Genomic DNA, 23,636 nt, shown 5'->3' with positions numbered 1-23,636 from the left:
CCCCACGTGCGCCGGGGAGGAGGGGGAGGAGGAGGAGGAGGAGGGGATGGGGGTGGGGAGGAGGAGGGGGAGAGGTGGGGATGGGCCGGGGTGGGGGGGGGCGGGGGCGGGGGCGGGGACGGGGGGGGGGGGTGTGCGAGCATCGGGGCTGAGCTAAGCCGAGCCCACGTGTGACGGCTCTCGCCGCTGCCCCGGCTCCGCCGCTCGCAGAGAGATTCGGAGGAGCCCGGGCGGGGGGGGGAGGAGGAGGGGGAGGAGGGAGCGGGAGATCTCGGGGCTCGGAGCCGGCCGCCGCTCCGCTCAGATCGCTGTGGGGCTCGGTTTTTTGGGGGTGGGGGGGCGGGGGGGCTCAGATATGGAGGCAAATGGGAGCCAAGGCACCTCGGGCAGCGCCAACGACTCCCAGCACGACCCCGGGTAAGTTTCCAGCCGCTGCCCACCGCGCCGCCTCGGGCTCGCTCTCCTTGCAGCGGCGGGGACGGCGGTGCGCGGAGCCGGGCATCTCCCGCGCCCCCCCGCCCCTCCCGCGCGCCCCCCCCGTGGAAGTTACACACCTCTGGATTGCATTTCGCCGTCACCTTCTCCCCCACCCCACCTCCCGGCTCTCGCTCGCTCGCTCCCCCCCGCTTTCCTTTTAGCTTTTGTAAGTTACACGTCAAAATGGCCGATCTGACATCGGTGCTCACTTCTGTTATGTTTTCTCCCTCTAGTAAAATGTTTATCGGTGGACTGAGCTGGCAGACCTCACCAGGTAAGGGAGGGAGGGGGGGACGCCTGGGTCCCCCCCTTCTTGGCTTCTGTATTGCCCTTTGTTATGCCTGTGTAGGAGCCCCCCCCCGCCATTGGCTCCCCACTTCTCCTGTGCAAGGTTATTTTTTTAAATAGCAAATCCTTTTCGAGCCCTCTACGCGACCTCTGTTGCCGAATTTCCCCCGCGTGTGCAAAAAAAAAAACCCCAGAATAACAACAGAAAACTACTTTTGGTTTTTGTCCTTGATCAAAATTTGCATTGCTTTTTTTTTTTTTCCACACCTTCTCCCCCCCCCCCCCATCTCTCTCTTTTTCTCTCTACAGATAGCCTTAGAGACTATTTTAGCAAATTTGGAGAAATTAGAGAATGTATGGTCATGAGAGATCCCACTACGAAACGCTCCAGGTAAAGCATTCCCTTCTGGATTTTGTCGTTATTTTAGAAGAAAGTTTAAGTGTTATTTTTGGAGGTGTCTTCGGAAGTAGCTAAGCGGATTTCGAATGGGGCTCAGGCATGCGGCTGGTTTCGAACGTCGCTCCATCCTCCCCCTCCCCCATTAACCCCAAAGGTTATTGTCAATTGGGGCTGAACTCTGGATACAGAGATGCCCACATCTCCGCTTTAAGTCATTTTCCCGTCGCTTCTTTTTCTCCTGTGTCAGATGACATTCAGCTTCATTCACTTTCCACATAGTTGTTTTTTGTTTGTTTGTTTTCTGTTTTTTTTTTAGTGTGCTCTGCCTCCCCCCAGCCCCCGCACTCCCGGCTCCCCGAACTCTTATTAAGCCCCTCTTAGAAAGCTGGTTGGATCTCCTCCGAGTGCCGGGGTTTCTTCGGAATAAAACAAAGCGTTACAGAAAGGGAAGGGGAGGAGGAGGAGAGAAACTGAGGTGGCGAAAGAGCGGAGCCGCCAGCGTTCTCCAAGTTACCTCCACCCGCCCTGCCCGCCTTCCACTTCCCCCATTAACCTTGATGTGTTTCCTTGCGAGGCGGAGGGCTGCAGGCAGGAGGGGGTGGGGAGGGCGGGGGGCGTGGGGGTGCGTGGGGGCAACTTTGCTCTCCCTGCTGCACGAGGGCTCCCTCCTTGTTGCTCTCGAGGGTGTCACATTTTCTTGTTTGTTTTTCTCCCTCTTTGTCTCGTTTCAGAGGCTTCGGTTTCGTCACGTTCGCAGACCCAGCAAGTGTGGATAAAGTATTAGGGCAGCCCCACCACGAGTTAGACTCCAAGACGGTAGGTTGCTTTTCCTTGTTGTTGTCGTTTGCCCCTTCTCAGGGCCGGCCTGGGCATTGACAGCCCAGTTTAAAGAGACAGTGCCTTCTTTTGCTTCCGTGCTGAGAACTGGGGACTCAGAAGCAGAGCTTGCGAGTCAGTTCTGAAGTTTGCCGCGAAGGCTGGATTTGGGGTTTTCTTTTTAGAGCCTGTCCTGCTGCAGCCTCAGATGCTGGCAAGCCTAGGCTTGGGGGGAGGGGTCGGCTTGGGGAGAGGCTGTCTTCTGGGCCAGAGGACCCTGCGAAGAAACTCCACCACCGACCAGAGGCAACTTCTCTTTGTCAGCCGAGCCAAGCCCGCCTTACCAACTTGCGGCTGTGGGAATTGGCTCCTAGAAGGCACAGCCTGCTTCATGGCCGAGGGGGACGGGGCGCCGAGGGGGACCCGGGTCGGGAGGAGGCGAGGGGGCGTTAATCACAGTGCAGGCAACAGGTTCCTCTCGGGCACTTCGGATTTGGAGTGTGGGGAGAGAAGGGAAGGCGACTTCCCAGAGCCGAGCTGGGCGTCCAGTGGGTGACTCCAGATGGTGTGAAATCGAAGGCTGATAAGGCCTTGGGTTTCAAAGTGGTTTTTTTTTTTTTTTCTCCTTTTCTTTTTTTTCTCAGATCCTTTGAGTGTGGGTACTTTTACAGCATCAGAAGGTTTTAAAGTCTGGTGTTGAGGGAGTAGAAGTCTCTAAGGTCAGAAGAAGAAGGGAAGAAAGTATCCGTGTATACTATAGTACATTTCATGGGGGAGAGGGAGGGGAGTTCATAGCATTTTGTTGTGGCTCTTCTGCCTTCCCTGTCTGCTAGACGTCCCCCACGGTTTTTGTGTGTCCGCCTGAAGGCAGGGGCCCTGAGGCGACATTGGGATGCAGTACTGGGCGCTGGGGACTTCATTCCCCTGTGGTGGGTGAGTGGGATGAGGTGGGGAATCAGGTTCTAGGCCCAGCTGACCAAGCAGAGCTTGGACAAGTTGTTCCCTGCCTCTAGGCCTCAATTTCCTCTTCTGTAAAATAAAGGAGTGGAACAAGTGATCTTCTCGTGTCCCTGTTGGCTTTAACACTGAATGGAAGAGAAGACAAGAAAAACCTGGTCACTTTTGGGGCCCTTGAATTGACTTTTTGCAAATTCACCCTTTTTCTCTGACCAGAGGTCAGATGCATGCCTCTTATCCCCCCCTCAAGAAAAGACCCCCCCCCCCATACTTTAAGTAGCTTTATTAATTGCACTGGACTTGTCCTAGCTTCTGGCCCAGCTGTTTTTGCACTTTTAGATCATTTAATTTCAGGGACAGTCGTTTGCAGGGTGATAACAGATGTCTGAAGAATTTTTATCTCTTTGACTTCTTGGCTAGACATTGCAAAAAAATAGTAAAATTCAAGAGGAAAGATACTTCAAGGCAAATTTGGGAATGTATTATCCACCCTTCTGCCCACCCTGGGTGGGAGAAATATTATAATATTTGATCTCGATGGTGGCTGGTGGGTCATCTCCCTCAGTATCAGATGCAGAGCCTGCAGTTTTGCCTAATTGTTTGTAGACATGTTTTGGTCTCTATTATTTAGTATAACCTAGCTTTTGACTTTGTTTCAACGTTCAGTGCAGGAGGCAGAAGCGGTTGGTTTATTGACATGGAAACGAGGATCTTGTTTACCGTTACCTTAAAAGCTTTGTTTAGGTAACGGCCATTCACGTCGAAAATAGTATCCTAGTCTTTTCCTAGAGGATTTGTAGCTACAGTAAGTAGAGCTGTACCTAACTAACTAATGTTTTCATTTTTGGTAGTTTTCTTTTTCGTTCGTTTTTAAAAAACAGTTGACAGGGATGTACAAAAGGTTGGGATTTGCCTTGCTTCTCTTGACCCGTCCTCCCCTTTTGAGATCTCAGCATGTACACTTGGCCCACAGAAGACCTCTCATTGTCGTATAACACGCTGTTACCGCAACACCCAGAACAGGAATTCTGAATTGGCTTCGAATTTTGTAATTTTAGATATATGTTTTTTTAGCGCTCTGCTTTCTTTACTTCTCCTGACCCACCTCCAGCCCGTGGCCTTTCCCCCGCCTCCGACACGTTCCTCACCTTTTACCCCACAAACAAGGTGACTTATTTTTGCAGTTGTGTGCTGATCAGCTTAAAAAAAAACTTTGGGGAAGTGTTTATGAAAAGATATATCTGTTTTACGTTTGGTCAACAGAACGGAAAATCCACACCTGTTGTATTTCTCCTGTCGACAGCTCCTAGTCAGTGCTGAATATACCTGTAGCTGTGGTAATGTTAATCTCCATGAAAGGGTAGTTTCCTAGATCAGAGATTTTTGTCTGTTTTAGCTTTTGCAAAGTAATCTCTCATTTCTCAGGTGATGTTTCAAGGTGGAAAACATGCTGCAGACTTTTGTGAAGTCTTTAAAGTACCATAATAAAAGTGGTAAACCTTTATATCTTACCGCCTAGGTCCTAGGGGATGTTAAGTCTGGGAACAAAATTAGCTCTGGTGTGACTCTCCCCACTCTGTGCTTTTTCCCAAAGCGTTAGTCCTGTTCCCCCCCTCCCACCCCAACCGAGGCAGAATTGAAAACAAGGTTGAGATTTACATTTTAAAAGGGGAAAATTTTAATATGAAAGCCAAAGCGGATAAATAAATAACTCATAGCTGTATTCATGCCACGCTCCGTGTTGAATTTTACCCAAAGATTTGTGACATTTAGAAATCTAATGAAAACTAACAATGGGAATATTTTTTCATTCCTTCCTTCCCCATATTTTCAATCCAACAACTTTTTCCCCCTCAAATCAGCCTATGAGACTCAAATGCTTCTGTGGGAATGGTTTTGAGTTTTAAAACCAGTCCCCGATTGAAATATGCAGATGTTTGATCTGCGCTACTGATTGATTGTTTTTCCATTCAGATTGGGATTGGGGTAGGGAGAGATAACCTAAATGTTACACTAGATTCTGACTGTATTTTCAGTAATTTTTTTTTTTTTTTACCCTCTCCTCATAATGGTCTTACTTTTCTAACATAAGTTTATGTTGCTCATAGATTTTTACCCCCTGTGATTTTTAAAATCCAGGTGCATTTAGCACCTATGTTTCCATTTATTTTAATTTACTATTATTACTTTTAAGAACCCACTCGGGCTCTATAGTTTTTGACACCTGTTTTCTTTTGAGGTGTAACTGCAGAACGAACTATCCTCTTGCTTCATCTTAGGTAATTTTACTTTCTGTAAGATGAGTCAGTTAATTCAAGCAGAGCGTTGTGTTGGATGTTGATGGGGAGTTTTTTGGATGTTGTTGATTTAAAAGATTTTTGGAATCCCCTTCCCCACCTGTGTTCTTCCGTTATCATTGAGAACTACCATCCGGTTACCTACTGCTGGAAGGGCCTTCCATGGAGTTTTCAGGTTGTGATTTTCTTCAGTGATGACGTTCCCATCTTTTCTCCCAGCCATGTATCGCAAATTAGATTGCAGGTCCCATTTAATGCTCAGTGTCTGTGGAAGAGAAGTCCTTGCCTAAATAAGAATGCATGAGGTCTGGTTTATTAGAGCATTGCACATTGAAATACACAGCGGAAGGTTTCAGACAGGCTGGCCATGTTTGTTACATTTTGGGAGGGACTGTTAAAGTTTAGATCAAACTTAAAAGGAAACTTTTGATTGCCTGAGACATTACTAAAAGCTAGGTTAAAAGCCTGAGAAATGAGTGATTCATAATTAGGTGATTAATCCTCATTGTTTTTCTCCCCTCAAAGTCCTGCAGTTGACTCCTACTTTTCCCTTTTTTCCCAGATTGACCCCAAAGTTGCATTTCCTCGTCGAGCGCAACCCAAGGTAAGTAGGAGAATCAGTAGTAGGATTTTAGCACTCAGAGGTGGTTGCCAAGGATTTCAAGTTTCAAACAGAGCACTGGCAATGAAGCGTTGAAACCTGTGCACACCGTTTCTTCAGGGTATCAGCATGTGGCTGTGGAGGGGTCAGGCCAGGTGCTCTGTGAAATAACTGTGCGTCTGCAAGTCAGCCGTCCCCAGGTGGGCTCTGAACATCCAGCTGGGTCAGGGGCAGGCTTGATGCTTCATGGGAGGACATAGCTCCCTCTGTTGCAATATTTATGCAAGCGTTCTATTTATTTTTTAAGCATTGCTGAGATTGTATCAGGAAAAGTTGGACATTTCCTTGTGACTGTTTTTTGGAGGGTATTCTTTTGAGGTCTTTCAACGCACAGTTTATGGAGAGGAGTAGAATTTAAGTAAACAGCTTGTCGTTTCTTGGAAAAACAACTTGGTAGACCCATGAAGCCCTCCGTCTGACAGCGGAAGTGGTTGGATGTGTTGGTTTCAGGTAGGTTGGATAAATCTGGGCACACTGGAAGCCAGCAGTGCTACTCTTTTGTGCAGGTGCTGGTGCCTGGGCGGAGAAGTGCTGGTAATGTCCCCTTGTGGGAGTGGTACTACAAGGCTTGCCGAAGGGCTTGAGATAGGCCTTTGCCTTTTCCCAAGTGTGTAGTTAATGCAGTTTTCACTGAGCTTGCCAGGTGTGGCCATGCGATCACAGCTGCCTAAAGCCCAAGGTGAGACTTAAAGGGCTTATGGCCTCCACACTAAATTTGCACTTTTTAATTTTACTTTTTTCTTCCCTGGGTAATATCGGAAGAAATACTTTTCCCACATCTTGTGGGCTTTGCACTCTTTTAAGGGAAAGGGGAAAAGGTGAAGTGTCTGATTGTAGGTTATAAAAGGATAGTGCTGTGATTTTAGCAAATTCAGTTTATTTCTTTAAGCATGGTCTCTCAGAAGTGGAACCTTTCAGTTGTGCAAAGGGAGGAATGGTTTTGCACATTAATGAAGAAATAGTTGGCTGTTGTGGATGGTATTTTGAGAATTTCAGGTTAGAGCCTGCCATGCTATTCCTTCCTTCCTTCCTTCCTTCCTTCCTCCCTCCCTCCCTCCCTCCCTCACTCCCTTCCCACTCTCTCTCTCCGCCTCTGTTTCTTCCACGTGATTCTTTCTTCCCCCTTCCCTTCCCTTCCCTTCCCTCCCCTCCCCTCCCCTCCCCTCCCCTCCCATCCCCTTTCCTCCCCTTCCCTCTTTTGAAGGAAACACAAATCTCTAAACAAAAATAGTGAAATGTTTTCTTTAGGCATTTTTTTCCTCTAAATAATAGGAATTAATGAACCAAAGAAGTTAGATTATTTCTGTACTGAGTGCAAACTAAGGGACCATTTTAAGTGCTTAAAGGTTGCTTTCCCAACTGTTGTGTGATCCTTGACATTTCAGCAGGCTTCCAGGATTAGCAGTGTTTTCCTGAGTTTGGAAGAATTGCTGTTTCTTCCATAAGTGTGAATCTTCAAATTTCCAGGTTAGTCATTTGATCACCCAGAACTTGGATCAGATTACCCTAGAGGGAAACTGGAAAAATCCCTGACTTGGTCAAGCCATGGGTTTGACCTGTTTTCTCCTCTCTTTTGCTATTTCTTCCCAACCCCCCCCCCCCATTTTTTTTTAAAACCAGGACAATATTTTATTTTAATATACTCTGGCATTTGGTTTTTCAGTGATGCATTCAACTAAAAACAAGACAGAATATTTCTCAAACTTGTCAAAGTGTGGCCCCCGCCCCCCGCCAGAGTCTGGGATGGTTTAGGTGAATTATCAGACTTTTGGATGTGAGCTAACATTAAACTGGCTGGGGAAGGACATCTTTCTGTGGAATTCTAGGGATTTCATAACAATACTTTACTTTCTATGACACGCATTACTTTAAAAAGAACTTCCCTATCCATTTTCTCCATCTGAATCCCGGGTCCTGCAACGCTGGGAAGTCACCTGCTCTCAGTTTGCTCATCTGTAAAATGGGAGTGATGACAGTAACTCCCTCAGAAGGGGGTTGTGAAAAGTAAGAGAGCCCGGCGCAGGGGGAGGACCTTGTGACCCATCCTCCGCATCCTCCCCATCCTCCCCAGCATCATCATCGTTGGTTTAATCACCATCGTTGTTATTGTTGTTTTCAAGCTTCACAGCCTGTGTTTGGATCCTGACTGTGCCCCTTGTTAACTGTGTGACTTTGGGCAAATCACTGAACTTTCCCAAACCTCGGTTTCCCCATCTCATTGCGTTCTCGTGAGAATTAAGTAAATCAAGAAAGGTAAAGTGCCTAAAAAAAGACCTAGTGTATGGTAATAGCACATGTGGAACCTGCTGTTTCTGTGTTTTAATGTTTTTTTGTTGAAGTACAGTTGATTTTTGTGCTGTGTTAGTTTCCGGTGTACAGCAGAGTGATTCCGTTATATGTATGGGTGTGTGTATGTGTGTGTATACATATATTTATGTATATATATTCTTTTCCATATTCTTTTCCATTATGGTTTAGTTACCTGATGCTTTTCTTGTTGTCCTGGTGAGGGCCTCGCACTGATCCTGTGCGAGGTCTAGTAATAAGGACGATATTCACTGAGTTCCTGTGCCAGGCACTTTGGTGGGCATGTGATGTGTATCCCTCAGTCTTCCCTCTGCCCTGTGAGCCGGGTGCTTGTATTACCTCCATTATCTGGATGAGGAAGCCAAGGCACAGGTGGGTTGAGAAGTGGTATAACCTGGCCCCAGAACTGGGCCATCCCCCAGCATTTGTCCCGCGGGCGCCCTGAGGGGTATGGCGGGGGAGGTGGCTCCGAGCGGTCAGCAGGCTGTGAGGAGCAGAACCGCAGCCAGCACCTGGGGACCGACAAGTTCCATGGTCGGGTGAGTCACCCAACCCCTATGATGTCATACCACTGTGGGACACCGCCCGCTGTGTCTCTCCATCGCAGCCCTCGGGGCATCTCGCAGAGGGTTCTGGGGTTGAGGGCGGGGTGTGGTGGTTGGGAGCTGGGGCGGCGTGGGGAGAGAGCATCTTCCTTGTCCGTGGTTATTTTCCGATAGAATTTGAGTCCGACCGGGGGATTTCAGACTGAAGGGAGTGTTGGAGGCCAAAACCTGGCTGGCAGGAGAGTAGAACGTTCACTCAAGCCGTATTTATCGTTTATCTCCAGGAAAACTTGTGGGCGTTTGTGTTAGGGTCCCAGTGGCAAGGTGAGCTGTGCCTCTCCGGGGACTGGGTGAAGAGCTTGTCAGGGATGCGTCAGCGTGTCTTTCAGTTAAAATTCATTTCTCTGCTGTCTGGCCGTCCCTTTTTGCTAACCCTTGCCAGAGAGGTATTTCGTGGAGGTGTTTAAACAAGACTGGTGGAAAGAAACTGTAACTGAATACAAAAGAAAATCCGTGGCAGTGAAGAACAGATTTCATATTAGGACTGTCATAATATTCTTTAATGTATCATATAAATAAAAATCTGTTTTGACCAGAATTTTAATGAGCGACCCAAGGAAGGGCTTTGAATCCTGCAGTTCCTCTCTCCCTCTTTGCGATACAAATGTTCACATCTCAAGTGAAGTATAATGGGCGTTATTAACTAGTTGAGGGGAAACCCTTTGGAGACTAGTGGCCGTTAATTAGTGAAGTACATTTTGATCAGAAGAAGATAGGTCTGTTCTGTATCTTTCTATTTCTCCGGATGATTATTTCATTTGGTTAAATATGTAAGCGTTTCCCCCCCTCTGTCTTTAAAGATTAAAGTGGTCATGCTACTCTAAAAAGATGACAATTTGAAGCCGTTGGAGAAACGGGGCTGGTTGGGATCAGTCATGTCATATCCTTTCGTCGGTCTCTTTCGGCGGAAGTGTCAGCTGCCTGGAAGAGTTTCACTCAAGCTTTTGGGTTCTTTTTCTTGCGTGGAGAAACCACTCTTGGTTCCTCTAGCATCCTGGGACAAGAGTGAGTCGGGGGGCAACTCCGCATCTGCCCTACTTATCCTCGTATAGAATAAACTATTCCCCACTCCCCTGCTTGTCATCTTTCTCCTTCCGTTTCCGAGGCCAGAATCTTATCTGTTGATCAAGAGAGGTCTCATTTGCTCAGCCTGTTTCCAGTTGCCTCCCGTCACAGCTGGGTGACCCTGGCCGAGTCACCTCGAGCCCTCTATGCCTCAGTTTCCTCCCCTTTAAAACTGGGATCATGGAGCGCCCCCGCATGGAGCGGTTTTTGTTTTTGTTTTTTAAAAAATAGGCATTTGTTTAGTTTGGCTTCACTTGGTCTCAGTTGTGGCCCGCGGGATCTTTGTTGTGCCTTGTTTAGTTGCGGTGTGTGGGTTTCTTAGTTGTGGCATGCACGTGGGATCTAGTTCCCTGACCAGGGATTGAACCCGGGCCCCCTGCGTTGGGAGTGCGGAGTCTCACCCACTGGACCACCAGGGGAGTCCCTGGAGCTGTTTTCACGTGGAATGCATAAATCTTTGCTGGGAGCTTGGCACAAGTAGCGCCCAGCAAATGTGGATGCTGCTGCTATTGTTGTAGAATTATTTTGTAGAATAAAAAAAATTATGATGCTGCAAATGACCTAAGAAGATTCTTCATTGGAATGTAAGCCCCCTGACGGCAGGGGGCTGCTGATGGTTGGCGTTGGGTAACGGTGTGTTAAATGAGTGAGTGGGAATCCAGCCTGCCTTTTTCCCGGGGGCGGCAGCTGCCCCTCGGGGGTATTATGTGGATTGCCGCAGGCCACGTCGCCAGGTTGTGGCAAGGTTGAGCTAGAAGCCAGGTTTTCCTGTCCCCTGGAAGGCTCTCCAGATGGGTGCAGGGCAGCCTGGGCGTTTCACACACCCACCTCCTGTTCCGGGGGAGCAGTTTCTTGGCAGCTTCTCAAGGGCGAGGAGTGAGTTTTCGACATCTGGCCTCCCCTGCTGCTGTGGGTCGGGTCCTGCTAGCGTCTTGCCATCTTGGGTGATCTGCAGCTGTCATCTGGGCAGCCCCAGTTAACTGACCTGCTGGTGGGTGTCTGTCCCCAGCAGGGATGCGGTGAGGTGTCTGCACCCCTGCTCCCTCCGCAGCATCGAGGGCCTCGGGGGATTAGTGGCTTAGCTTCTTTCTTGTCGGTGAGCGAGGCTTCTTCCTGCGTTAAGGCAGCAGCAGGTGTCAGCTCAAGAGGGAGGGGCACCTTGTCCTACAAATGTCCTTCCCCTGGATTTTTGCCTCTCCTCACTTGCTTTCGTTTCAATGTTAAGGTCAGTCTACGCGGCTGCCTGAGGGCCTGTGTTCTCTGTCCTGTTTTTGGCGGACAGGTGAGACCCCTCTGCCCCTCTGGGGAGAGAGAAGGAGGAAGGCTCTGTCTGAGGAACCAGCTGACCCTCCTGGGTGCCTCTTGAGGCTGCATCCATTCTTTGTGTCCTGTTTTGTATTCTTAAACCTGAATGTTCTCAGGCCCAGAGCCCTGAGAACACAGAAGGGAGATGGGGCTCCTCGTCTCTGTTCTCTTGTTGGATCTGGTGTGTTCATTTACTAAGAGCTCCTATCATTGTGTGTACTTTCCAACTCTCTGTGTGTGCACCCACTTTCGGGGGGATTTAGGAAACCCTCATTGGCTTCCCAGTGCCCACTGAACAAAGTCTAAACTCAGCCTGGGAGGTAGGGTCCTTCAAGATCTGTACGGGGTCTTCTTCCAGCTTATTCCCCAACTCATGTAACCTTTTGTTGCTCAGAACCTGAGTGTTCCGCCGTCTCTGAAGAGCTGCCATTTGGTGGGTCCCCTTCTGCAGTCTTCTTCCTTCTCTCTACTGTGCAAAACAGACCCCTTTCAAAGCCCAAGTTAGTCGTTACCTTTTCCACGAAGCTGTCCCTGCTCCTTCTTGGACGTAATACTGCTTTCTCTGGATTTCCACAGCACTTTACCTCTTCTTTGGTTATGGTCCTTCCAATGATAATAAATTAGCAAAAACCATATTGATACATCCATTAGGCATTGTGCCAGACCTCATTCATTCGTTTATTCACCAGACGTTTTTGAGCACCTGCCACGTGCCAGACACTGTGTACGGTTCTGGGGATGGTGTGGAGGAGAATAAGACAGAGGCCCTGCCCTCATGGGGCTTTCACTCCAGTGGAGCAAAGAAGCAGTGAGCAAAGCATGCAACACACCAGCAGGGCAGGGCTGATTGGGGGTGGGCACTGGCCATGTCTTGAGTACACTCAGATGGTACGTTCAGGGTTGAGTAATTATTTACCAGTCTCTGCCCAGCACCAGGGATCAGTCTCTGTGTTAGGTGCTTTGTCCTGGGTTTTATGTTTCCTTAAGTTCATGCCTTATTGCCTCTACTGGACACTGAATGCACAAGCATGTTTTACTGATTTTTAAAAAACCCTTAGCTTTTAGTCGTGCTCTTTTGCACACTGTGACCTCCACTTAGAGTGAACGCAGGGTGACACAGGAGACACAGTGCTCATTGTCAGGGGTCCTGACTCTAGGTTGGTAGGAGGGGGTGCTGCCCGGGTTACAGGAGGGGATGCAATAAGCACAGTAAGAGAGTTCGGAACAGCACTTAGAAGGAGGAGGAGTGAAGATAGCCCCTTGGGGGAGGTGGTTTTTGCCCCAGATTCTGAAGAACAGGTAGGAAGGAAGAATGGCAGGAATGCGGTTCTTCCTACTGGGGGCCAGGAGGTCAGGACGTGCAGCTGCAGGAAAGGGTGTGCGCTGCCGGGTGCTCTGGCATGGGGCCTCGTCGGAGCCTGCTCGTGGAAGGCCTTGAATGCCAGGCCAGGCAGACGTGCCTGTGCTTCATCGGGCAGGCGCTGGGGAACCTGTTGGGTGTGCCCAGGATCTCGCGGCTGCTCCGTACGATGTTCTGAGCTCTTTTGGACCCGTGTAGAAGCTGGGCTCCCTGGTAGCACTGTAGCTGTGCCGTTTCATGGAGAACTTCCTGCCCTGGGCTTGTGCCTTCAGTATAATTCATACTGCGTTCTTTCTGGCTGTCCACCCTTCGTTAGGGGTGATGTTCTGGACAGATACCACTCCGATCTTTGGAGTGTGTGGCAGCTGCAGAGAGCTCTGTCATTCTCTTGTTTCTGCCTTCTCCCCTCTCCTTTCTGCCTCCTTAACAAAGGACTATGATATAGATAGAATTCCAGAGTTTTGTACTTTATCATTATCTAGGTTGTGGTCTTGACCTTACTGTGTGTAGACATTGAGGTGTCTTTTCTTGGTTTGGAAATCACAGATTGTATGACACCAATGCCTGTGCCCTGTGGCTCAGCGCATCCTCACCTGTGATTTCATAGGTAGTGTCTGCTTGGGGTCACCTTTGGGTGAGTGGCTGCCTAGTGTGAGGGACATGAGGTTTTGGAATCATGACCTCTGCCTTCTGCGCGATGTGAGAGGTGTGACCAAGCGCGGTCTTGGGCCCGAGCACCCCGTGGTTCGTTGTGGATGGTTGGTCCAGTTGGGGCAGTATCTGGGCCCCAGATATAACAAGGTGTCCCTGTTTACCCTCTCCTTCAAGGGTAGATAGCATCCAGCTCCCAGCTATCTGGGAAGTTATTCTCAGGGAGGGTACTTAGCTGCTATACTTTATTTTATTTTGAGACCTTGAATAATCAAAAAGAAAAGTCTTAACTCAGAATAATGACTGTCATGCATCGAGTGTCACTATGTTTGAGGAAACATACATTGCAACAGTCCTTTGCAATAGTTGGTGTTCTCTCCATTTGACAGACGGGGAAACTGAGGCTGAGGAAGAAAAGAAGCTTTCCTAGGGCCACAGAACTAGAGAGGGTCAGGGTTGGCCTTTGATCCAAAGTCTTTCTGAATCTCAAGTCCTTTTGCTCTCTTAACCACTCAGCCCCACTGCATCCGACACGAGTGGGTAGATTTTAGGTTCTTGTGCTTTGCCTGACTACTATAAAATGCTCAGTCTGAGAAGTAGCCTTTGTTCTACTCTGGTCAGGAAGCTTCCAGATAGTTTCTACTGCCTATTTTTTAACAACCTGTTTAGCACAGTTAAATGCCACTTACTACCTAACGAGTTTTAGACAAATCACTTAATGGTTTTGTGCCTCCATTTCCTCATCTGTAAAATGGGGATTTTAATATTTCTTACATCCTAGAATTGTTCAGGGAATTAAGTAGGTTAACACATATGAAGGGCCTAGGGTGATATCTACGCATAGAGGGTCCAGTGTAGGCGATAGTTGTCTGTTACTGTCCACAGAGATGGCACTGCCCAGATCGTAGGAGGCCCTTACCTAGTGGTTCATGGCCCTTTCTAGGGGTGATGGATAGAGCAGCATGTTGCGATTTGGGGAGTTCTGTGTCAGTGGCAGGTCTGCTCCTGGGGTCCTGGCTCTCGAAGGGAGCATCCTTTATCTTTGGGGGTGCTCGATGGGCATTGGGAGTGCGTTTCCTTTTCCTCATCTGATGCCTGTTTTTGCTGCTTCTGAGAGTGGAGTCCTGGGGAGCAGCCGGGGGAGAGCTAAGACATGGCTGTGTGAGAGGTCTCCCTGTGAGCCTTCTGTCTCCCAGTCCTGGTCTTTACCTGCCTGGGGGTAGTTCCACCAGTGACTGATCTGAAAGCATCACATTCATTTATTTGTCACTGGCTGTGACAGGCAAGTTAATGCTAATGGATTCTTTTTTTAGCCTGTTGTCTGGGATGAGTTTCTCCCAAATGTCCTGAAATCTAAGGCATTAGGGGAACGTGTAACTTTTATGGCAGGGGAGGATTTGAAAGATAAATAGGGTTTCGTACGCAAGGGCCTTAAATTTAGGTTAGGGACGAGAGCAACCAAGGAGGGGATGTTGGGCCAGCCCAGAGTCTTCTTTTTCAGAAATCCATTCAGAGCTCTAAATTGCTGTTTCTGTTTCAATTATGTGACAATTTCAAGGGTTTAGAAAAATCTAATAAAATGGTCTTGATGATGCATTCTGGGGACAGAGTGCTTTAGAAGATCCAGGAGAATAAATTCCTTGGGGGTCAAGAGAGTCTCGTTCCAGCCACCCCGGGGCCTTCTTTTGTCTGGGTTTTTACATTTTTATTGTTTTGAAGGGCAGAAAACGGTGTTGGAATGTATTCAGGGCTCCATCCATATCGTCCACCGAAATGAATTATTCTCTTTGGGAATTGCAAATAGACGGGGTCCCTGCAATCACTAGCTTTTTTTTTTTTTTTCTTTTTAAAGCCGGCCTGTTGTAAATGACTTTCAGAGCGTGGTTTGTGTGTGTAGTGATTTTGAATAAAGCACCAAAGAGAAGAAACTGGAGGAGGGGAAAGTGGGAGCAGAGAGGCCCTAGGAAAGTGTTCTTTTTTTTTTCTCTCTTTTCTCCAATCCAAGCTTTTGATAGTTTCCCAAGGAACAGAAGTTTACAATGGCAGCGGGCTTCAGGCTGCCTGCGGGAACGGAGTGCAGAAAGACTTAGTGTAGCAAAATGTGATGCTGAGTGACATTAATGAGGTGACCGCTCTGGTGGGAGGGAGGCAAGGGTCCAGCGAGGTAGAGCGGTTCCCAGGACTTGCCCTCCGCTGAGTGTGTCTCCTCCTGCACACGAATGTGGGCACCCGTGTGTGTGTGTGTGTGTACGCACCCGCGTTTCCTCTCTTCTGATGAAAGTTATAGCGTCAAATCCTGCTCAGTTGGCTGCAGTATTCTCCACCCTCGAGAGGCCATGTGTGGCGAGTGCTGTGTTCCCACGGACTGAAAAGTAGAGTTTTCAACCATGAGGCATTTTGTTTTACTTTCTGAGTATCTGCTGAGGCCTGGGTGGATGGCTGGTGAGGCCCACATCCCAGAGCCACCACACACTATTGGAACACCAGGGCCGAGAGTGTGAAAAGTCAGTATCCTCATCTCTGAGGTGGATTCCAGGGAGGCGGGAAGAGAAGGCCTGTTGGCGAATGGCTTTTTTTTTTTTTTTTAAAAGCCCTATCCTGATAACATTTCATATTGATGGTATAAATGGAACATTGCAACAACTGCTTCTTAAATATTTTAGTGCCTTTGAGAGTATTTCCATGTTGCTCTTGTGCAAGAATTTCCAGTTACTCAAGGATAGCTGCAACATTTCGGGTAGATTACCTGGTGAGGAAGTGAGGAGCCTGGGTCTTACTGCCTTACTGAATCGGACCTTGGGAGGACATACTTGGCCTGGTGGTCAGGCACTTCTAGAAATGATGCTGGAATCTCGATCTCATTCCTCATCTTGGTGTTGGTGTGAGCCTTCTAAAGAGTAATGGGCAAGTGTTTGAAAGTGTGCTGTGAGCTCTTTAAGAAAAGAATCTACACGGGACCTGGAGTGGGGTGGGTGGGTGGAAATACAGTATGTATTTATTGATGCATGCCTGTTTTTTGTTTTTATTTTTTTGTCATTTTTTTCTTTCAACTCAGTTCCCCTGGAATATCTCTCAAATGTCATCTTTGTAGCTAAAGGCAAACAAAAATGTTTAAACTTATACACATAACACTTAATAAAAGCTAACCAGTAGGTTCATTGTCTCTTTCACCTGGGGAAAAAGGATCAAATTAGGATGCTTGAACCTAGGAAAAGACTGGGCTGTGAATCTCCACAAGACTGCTACATGTATCTGTTTCCTCTTCTGTTTTCAAAGCAGATAATTGGTTTTAGTAAGAACTTCTGACTTGATTAGGGGGCCCTTAGGAAATTAAAGTGTGTTTGAATTTCACAAGTATAATTTTAATTATACAAATTTTGCGTTTTTCACTAGGGAGCCAGGTTCAGAACTTGTTTTCCTGTGCTAATAGGGGTAGTAAAGCTGATTATGGCAGAATGCCTTACTTAAATCGCTTTGAAAATAAAAATCCATGGATTTGATCATTGTTTTTCCCTGCAGTACACGATGTTCAGGTTAATGTCCGTACACGTCCCAGATCCTTGTTAAAAATGATTTTTCACTGGATCTGCACAGCTGCAGAACCTGACTGACATCGTGGGGAGGGGGGACCTTATTATGAATTTTTCTGCTGCACTTGCTGAAAGAATTCAATTAAAGTTCTTTTGAGCCCAAGTCCTGCCTGGGCAGCTCGTGTTTGGCTTGCTGCCACGTTAGCATGGTGTGATTGCCTTTATCGTCACATCGTCCTGTTTGCTCAGAGCCTGTGCGTTCACAGCGTTCATTCTCCTAGCTGCCCCTCTCCAGCGTGACCCCAGAGGATTAAGCAGAAGGTACCGTGGAAACAGTCACCTGAGTTCTTCCCCAGGCTGTAAAGAGATGATGGAGTGAGGGTGATCAGACCCCCTGGGCAGCCCCTGAGAAGGACTGATTGTGTTTATGGGCAATGACTGTTTTTCAGGGCTATCGAGACAAAACCCCCAAGTGTCGGGAAGTGCTTTGTGAGTTTGAACTCAAGCATCCTCAGACATCTCCCCTGGTGCAGGGGCTTTAAAGGCTGCCTAGAGACCAGCTCCTCAGGCCTTCTGGGCTCTTGTCTCAGATACAGACAAGAGAGCTTGAATAGAACAATTACTCATGTTAGAGAAATGATGAAACCAGCTTGGGAACGAGTTGGGGTCATACAGATTTGGGGCTGAAAATACGGGGGAGAAAAGCTCCAAATGTAGGCCTGATCTCACTTCAGCCCCTCACCCTGCACTGAATCATTGACTTTGTTATTTTCACTCCTTTCTATGGAGATGGCGTGGCTTCATGTTTAAGAGCATGGACTCTGGAACTAGGCTGAGTTCGAATCCTTGCTCTGCCACTTAGCAGCTGTGTGACCTTGAGCAAGTTACCTAATCTTCTGTGCCTTAGTTTTGTCATCTGTAAAAGGAGATAGCACTGCCTTCATGAGATTGTTGTGAGGATTACGTGAGTTAACATTTAAAGTGCTCAGGACGGTGTTTGGCACATGGTGCTGTGACATGTGAGTTACCGTGTTGTCAGGAGGGGTGATGTCCTATGGCAGGTTTGGCAAAATGACGGCCTTGGTAGTTGGAGAATTGTTTTAAGCACAGCAGTCTTCTTGCCTTACTATTTTTTTTTAAATGTAATATTCAAAACCTACAAAAGAGCATATATACACACACACACGGATTGTGTTTGTATTTGAATATATATGACTTGAGTGGAATTGCATGTAATTTGGATCCAGACAAACGTGTATGCTGTAACACATGAGGCATGTACTTTGATAGGAGCACGGTCTTTGGGCTCACAGGGACCTAGTGTGAATCTCGCTGCACTGACTCTGTGACCTTAGAAAGGTGTCTACACTTTTCTGAGCTTCAATTCTGCACCTAAAAAACTGGATAATAGAGTCATGGGTCTGAAATGAGACACTGTAGATAAGGCATCTGGTGTATAGTTGACACTTAGACCATGTTAATGTCTTCCCTGTGACCAGGGAATTTTTTTTTTTTTTCTTTTGTATCCTGAAACTGACAGCGATGCAAAATGTTCTGCTCTTACTGGAGATGAGAATACCTGAAGTCAGCTGATAAGTCCTTAGCACGCTGAGTAAAGAGAAGCAGATCCTAAGAGGGGGATGTTGGTATCCTTAATGTCCCTGAATTTTCAAGGGTAAGGCAGTACTTTGATTTTGTCAGAAACCTTAGGTGCTGTCGGCAAGCCTTTGAGGGTGGGCTTGTTCCTTTGACCCTCGGTAGTCCCTAGAAGTGCTGGCTGGATGGTTGAAGAGGTTTGGGGATGCTTAGAAGGAAGGAATAACTTCAGGGAAAGACGAGCTCCCGGCTGAATGAGGACAGGTGGAAGGGAGGGAGAATGTTGGGACGGGGTGGGGGGGGGGGTGTGATCTTTTCACAGAACTTTACTTGGGGACTTGAAGTATTAGGTTTGGATCCCCAGACCCGTGGGTCCCACCATGTGAGTGGGAGTCCATTTGGCAGAGCTCCAGGGAACGCCTGCGGTTCCCAGCCCTCGCCTGGTGGGTCCCTGACCCGCAGATCTTCGTCGAGACCCAGGAGAGCCCCCAGCATTGTAGGGCGTCTGCAGTTTGCCTGTCCTGATTTCTTTGCTCATTTCCAAATCTGTCCCCTCCACTTCATATCTGTCAGGAGGAATCCACCGGCCAGGGTGTTGCTGGAAGCAGCGAGCAAGATTGTGATTATCAGTGGATCCTGGGCGGGGGGCACGGGGTGTGTGTGAGTGTTAGTGTGCAGAGGATGGAAAGGGGTGGCCGGGAGGAGGGAACTAGGAGTAGATTACATTGACTAATTATAGGGAAAAAGCCATATTTGCTGCTCCATTAAGTGATCGCTAGGCTATGAAGCAGTTTATTGTAATTAATGCAGAAACAGCAAATAAATGTTGGGTTTGGAGTGCAGGGTCTCCAGACACCCCTCCCCCTCCAGCGCTCTCCGTTCACTGCCTCCGTCGTTATCCTGCAGGTAGAGTCTTGGGGGACGCCCGCATCGGATGGAGCGAGGCGTGGAGTCTTTGACCGGTTTTCTGCTGGTTCATTGTGACAGCTGCGGACGATCTCTTGCCTGGTTCTCCTTCAGACCCTTCTGTAGGGGTTTTTAGGTTTGCTGAAGATGAAGGAGGAGGGACAGACCCAGGCCATCATTGCTATTCTTGCCACAGTCATTTTAATTTCAGGGCACGAGAGTGGCAGGTTACACATCCAAGTCCATCGCGCTACGGGCCGCGTGGAGTTGTGATTGCTTTCCTTGATGATTTCTTGTTCAAATCAGCGGTGCTCTTAATTTTCCAGATGAAGTAAGAAGAAAATTGGAGACTCCCCTCCCGCCCTGTGTCTCTCCACCCAAGGTTTCCTGGGCATGACTCTGATTTGGAGGGTTAATATTAATTAGGAGCCAGTTCAGACCTCGGTGGCTTGATGAGGGAGCATCACGTCGTGACAGTCGTGGCTGCTTTTTGCATGTGCCTGCTTTTGCTGAGAGTTTCTGGGCTTACAAGCCAAGGGAATAAAGAGAGAGAAAGGGATGAGGGCCTGTCTTTTAAGGAAATGCAACAGATTCTCCTGGGCCTTCAGGGAGGAACATGACGAGAATGGGGCATCTGGGTCCGGAGGAAGTTCTGTCTCTCTCTGCCCGCTTCCTGTCCCCAGCATCATGGGGCCGTGCCTGGTTTGCCGCCATTGCTCCTTGCCTCAGTTTCCTTCTCTGTAAGGGAAGGTCACTTCTTGGGTGTCCTAAAAGAGGCACGACTCATTTCCTTAGTTTCCAAATTGGGTGATGCTTGAGTTTCTCTGAGGCGAGTGCCCTGCGAGTGCCAGGTCACAGGCAGACGCTTCATTTTGTGCTGAGGCTCCAGGTCCTTGCTTCCGAGCCTTACCAGTGCTGACTTGGTCTTTTTGGGGAGGGTGGCAGAAAGGACAAGGACAGAGAGAGCCAGCGAGCTCCACTGTCCAATTAGGGGAGGGGAGCCCTAGAGACCAGGTGACTTGCTTGTTTCAGGTTGGATCACATCTTCTTTGGCCTGTGGGCTTGGGTTGGTTTTCTTATTGCCAGGGGTGGCGGGGGCAGGAAGGAGGGCTGCTGACCATGGGCGTGAATGTTCCAGGCGCAGTGGCAGAGTCCTGGCTTCTTGTTCCTAGCTTAGTGCTGATTAGCTGAACGTGACCTTGGGCCATTGCCTTGCCAGCCCTTGGCCTCCGTTTCCTCATCTGTAGACTAAGGAAGGATGGGGGCTATGTGGTGGGAACCAGCTGTGCTTAGGGTTTGAGAGAATAGGCTTATTAGGAGGCAGGCAGTCTTAGAGTTTTCTTTCAGGCCGAATAATTTCCTAGCTGCGGGAGCTCAGGAAGCTCACTAAACTTTGCTAGTCCTCAAATTTCCCCATCCTGTAAAGTGGGATAACGTAAGACTAGTATTTCCCTTACAAGGTTGTTGCTAGGATTGCATGAGAGTGGTCATGAAGAGCTCAGCACGGTGTCTGGGAGGTGGCTGGTGCTTTGATAGGTGGGAGCTGCTTTTACTGTGAACAGCTCTGCAGAGGTCAGACCGAAGGTGCCCGAGACATTCGTCAAGGTGTGGCCACCCCCAGAGGACATCCGCGCTCCGCAGATTGACTTTCTGATTTGGACAGAACCTCCCACGGAGGGAGATTCGTGGTTAAGGAAATGAAGTCTGCCTGAGGTGCCTGGTCTGGAGCTTAGGTGACAACGTGCCCGGGCGGTGATCTGGCGTTGCACAGGGCATGGGCCTGGCTGCCCCTTGTGCCCTGCAGGGCAGAGGAAGCTGTGGGGTGTGCCCGCCTGTGTTCCCAGGCACTGGACAGCTTCATGGGCGTGGGGACTGCGACCCCCCCCCCTTGTGTGACGTCTCAGCTGCAGGAGGAGGGAGGAAGGAGAAGAGGAGGGTGAATCGCCAAGTGATGGGGACACACATTAGTTTTTGGAAACCCACGTCTGGTACTCTCTGAAATTCAGAGGCCTTGCTTGACTGAGGCAGGGCTGATCAAAGGCCATTGGTGACTTCAGAATGTTAAATGTGTTAGGCAAAAAAAAAAAAAAAGGGTTAGACAGACAAAGGGTCTGTCTTTTGATTGCTTCCTCTCCCACAGTCTTCCAGCACTTGTTTCTCATGCCCGGTGTGTGCAGGAGGAATGTCTGACGTGGGGGTGTCCAGCCCTCTTCGGCCACCTGCCCTGAGGAGCTGTGGACCCCGCGTCACGTGGCCAGCCGGCTCCCACCCGCTGCAGCCTGGCTTCCTGTTCGGGGGCGGGCCTGCTTAGGTGTTGTAGGTGGAAAAGCCTTGGGAGGTGTTGTTATACTATTACTGTCATTCCCTTGAAGAGGGGCTGGAAAGAGTGAGTGTGGCAGAAAGCATCTTGTGGGAGGGGAAAAAGGGGGTCTCTGCAGATGAGCAAGCCCAGGCCATGGACTGGACGAACGTAGTCTCTTAGGGTGCTCTCGGGCCCGGTAGGGACTTAGACTCAGGCACTGACCCTGCCCTCACAGCTCCCAGGCTAGAGGGAGGCAGGTGTGTAAAGCAGGCAGGGTGCTAGTGTGGACCACGCACAGGAGGGACACAGAGGAGGAGAGGGCAGGGCGGGGCAGGCCTCTTGGAGGAGGCCTCCATGAGCTGCATCTCGAGAGGAGAGATCCTCCAAGTCGCAGGAACTGTGGAAGCAGTTGGGCAGGGTGGGTTTTGGGGGGCGGGGCAAAGGGTTCCTTAGAGCTGGAGCTCACCGTGCAGGGGAGGGTGGGGTGCAAGACTGACTGGCTTATCACAGCGGTGTCTGGAACTCTGACCCCGAGCCAGACCTGAGTGGGGAGCGGGGCACAGTCCCTGCGTTTGCATCTGGCTGGGGACATATCCATGAAACAACTTACTACAGCATCTGTGATTGGAGAACAATGATCATAAATGCTACAAAAACACCTGGGGTGTATCTTTGCCTCTGGTTCCCTCTCCCAGGGCCTCCCAGCAAACTGGCCTTGCTGCTCCCTCTCTGGCTGGGTTCTCCTGGGCGGATTCCGCTCCAGCCCACTCCATTTAGCTGTCCCTTCGAGCAGAACCCAAGCTAGGATCGCGCCTTCCAGAGGATGCTTTAAAAAGCCTTGGTTCCCAACAGACTGCATTTCAGGCTTTCCCCAGGTGCAGCCGCGCTTAGTAGAGGCCTCGAGTCGCCTTTACACGTGAGAGGTGAGCAAATCAAAGGTGAGCCGTTCTGCCTCAGTGGGGCCTTTTGTGTAAAAAGGACCTTCTGAAGTAAAGCAGTCAGGCTGACTGACAACGGCCAGGGCTGCCCAGCAACAGACCTGCTCTGGGGGGTGACTCGGGGAGAAGTCGGGGCCGGGAGCAGACAAAGGATGCCCAGGATGGAGGTGGAGGAGCCCGGTGGAGATGAAACACAACCTGGAATGTGTCTTCATTTCGGATGTTCCGTGGAGCCAGGTTGAAGGGCCGACTGGGGACACCAGCGCGGGTAGTTTGTCCCTGCTTTGACCGCTCTGGCTTTATTTCCTCTGAGATCAAAGCCGGGAGGTGAGGAGTTGCCGCTCGTGGGCTGGGTTTCAGGCTGCGTTGGTGTCCCTTGCTTGGTGACCTTGGGGTCTCATGTCTTTGCTTGCGGTCACTGGGGGCTCGTTTCAGTTGTGGTGTGTTTGGTCCTGTGGTCAGAGGGAGCACTTAGATGGAAAGGCTCACAAAGGACTTCGAGAGGCTGGAAAGCAGCCTGGAGGCCAGCCTCGTGTTTCTCAAGGATTCCCAGATAGCGGGACTCTGGAGGTTTCTCTTTGCAGGCCTCGCTGCTCCTCGGAGGGGCCATTCTGTGGGGGGTTCATTTTGCACTGAGACAAGGCAGAGGCCTGAAGAATGCCTGCCTCCCGCTACCCCCTATCCGCCACCCACCCTGGCTGCAGAGTGAATTCCATCCTAGAATTAACGCAGGCTTCCGAGCTGCGATTCTTGAGCTGGGATTCTCGCTGACCTGATCAAGCAACGTATGTGTGTGGCCGGCCCGTCTTTCAGGAGGGAGGAATGCTGCTTCGTGTCAGAGGAGTGTCCAGGTCTCAGGATCCCTCTTCCCTGCTTCTTCTCTCCCCTCTGTGTTCTGCAAAGTGGGGGGTGGGTAGGAAGGGGTGTGTACGGTGAAATGTTTTAACCTGTCTTTCGGTTTTGCGTGAGTCGCTGTCACAGTAGGTCGGTGTGCCTTGAGAATCCTTCTGAAGGTTTTATAATTGAGTCCTTTACCTGAGCGACAAGATACCACTCACCTTCTCTAAAGTGTTTACTTTATGCTCTGTGGATGGAGCGGGAGGGCAGGACCTTTTTCTTCCTAAGAAAATGTGTCGTAGAAGAGGCTTGCCGTCCAGGGCGGTTGGGTGGCCAGC

General features: G+C 49.3%; 1 protein-coding gene across 12 annotated transcripts in view; it reads left to right on the top strand.

Moving 5' to 3' along the window:
* Window positions 1-263: 263 nt before the first annotated feature.
* MSI2 (musashi RNA binding protein 2) overlaps window positions 264-23,636 on the top strand; it is a 389,990-nt gene continuing 366,617 nt past the window's right edge. For 10 of the 12 annotated variants that reach the window (XM_057713788.1, XM_057713786.1, XM_057713789.1 and 7 more), the window contains exons 1-5: window positions 264-417; window positions 711-751; window positions 1,075-1,156; window positions 1,897-1,981; window positions 5,798-5,839. In XM_057713788.1, coding sequence (XP_057569771.1) covers window positions 356-417; window positions 711-751; window positions 1,075-1,156; window positions 1,897-1,981; window positions 5,798-5,839 — 312 coding nt within the window. In that variant the 5' untranslated portion in view covers window positions 264-355. Of the gene's footprint in view, window positions 418-710; window positions 752-1,074; window positions 1,157-1,896; window positions 1,982-2,625; window positions 2,701-5,797; window positions 5,840-23,636 lie in introns of all 12 variants that reach the window. The other 2 variants (XM_057713797.1, XM_057713796.1) reach the window with 2 other exon arrangements.

This window comes from Hippopotamus amphibius, chromosome 17 (assembly GCF_030028045.1).
Source record: "Hippopotamus amphibius kiboko isolate mHipAmp2 chromosome 17, mHipAmp2.hap2, whole genome shotgun sequence".
NCBI classification, from domain to species: Eukaryota; Metazoa; Chordata; class Mammalia; order Artiodactyla; family Hippopotamidae; genus Hippopotamus; species Hippopotamus amphibius.
The sequence above is the reverse complement of the archived record's forward strand: the minus strand, read 5'-3'. Positions and strand labels throughout refer to the sequence as shown.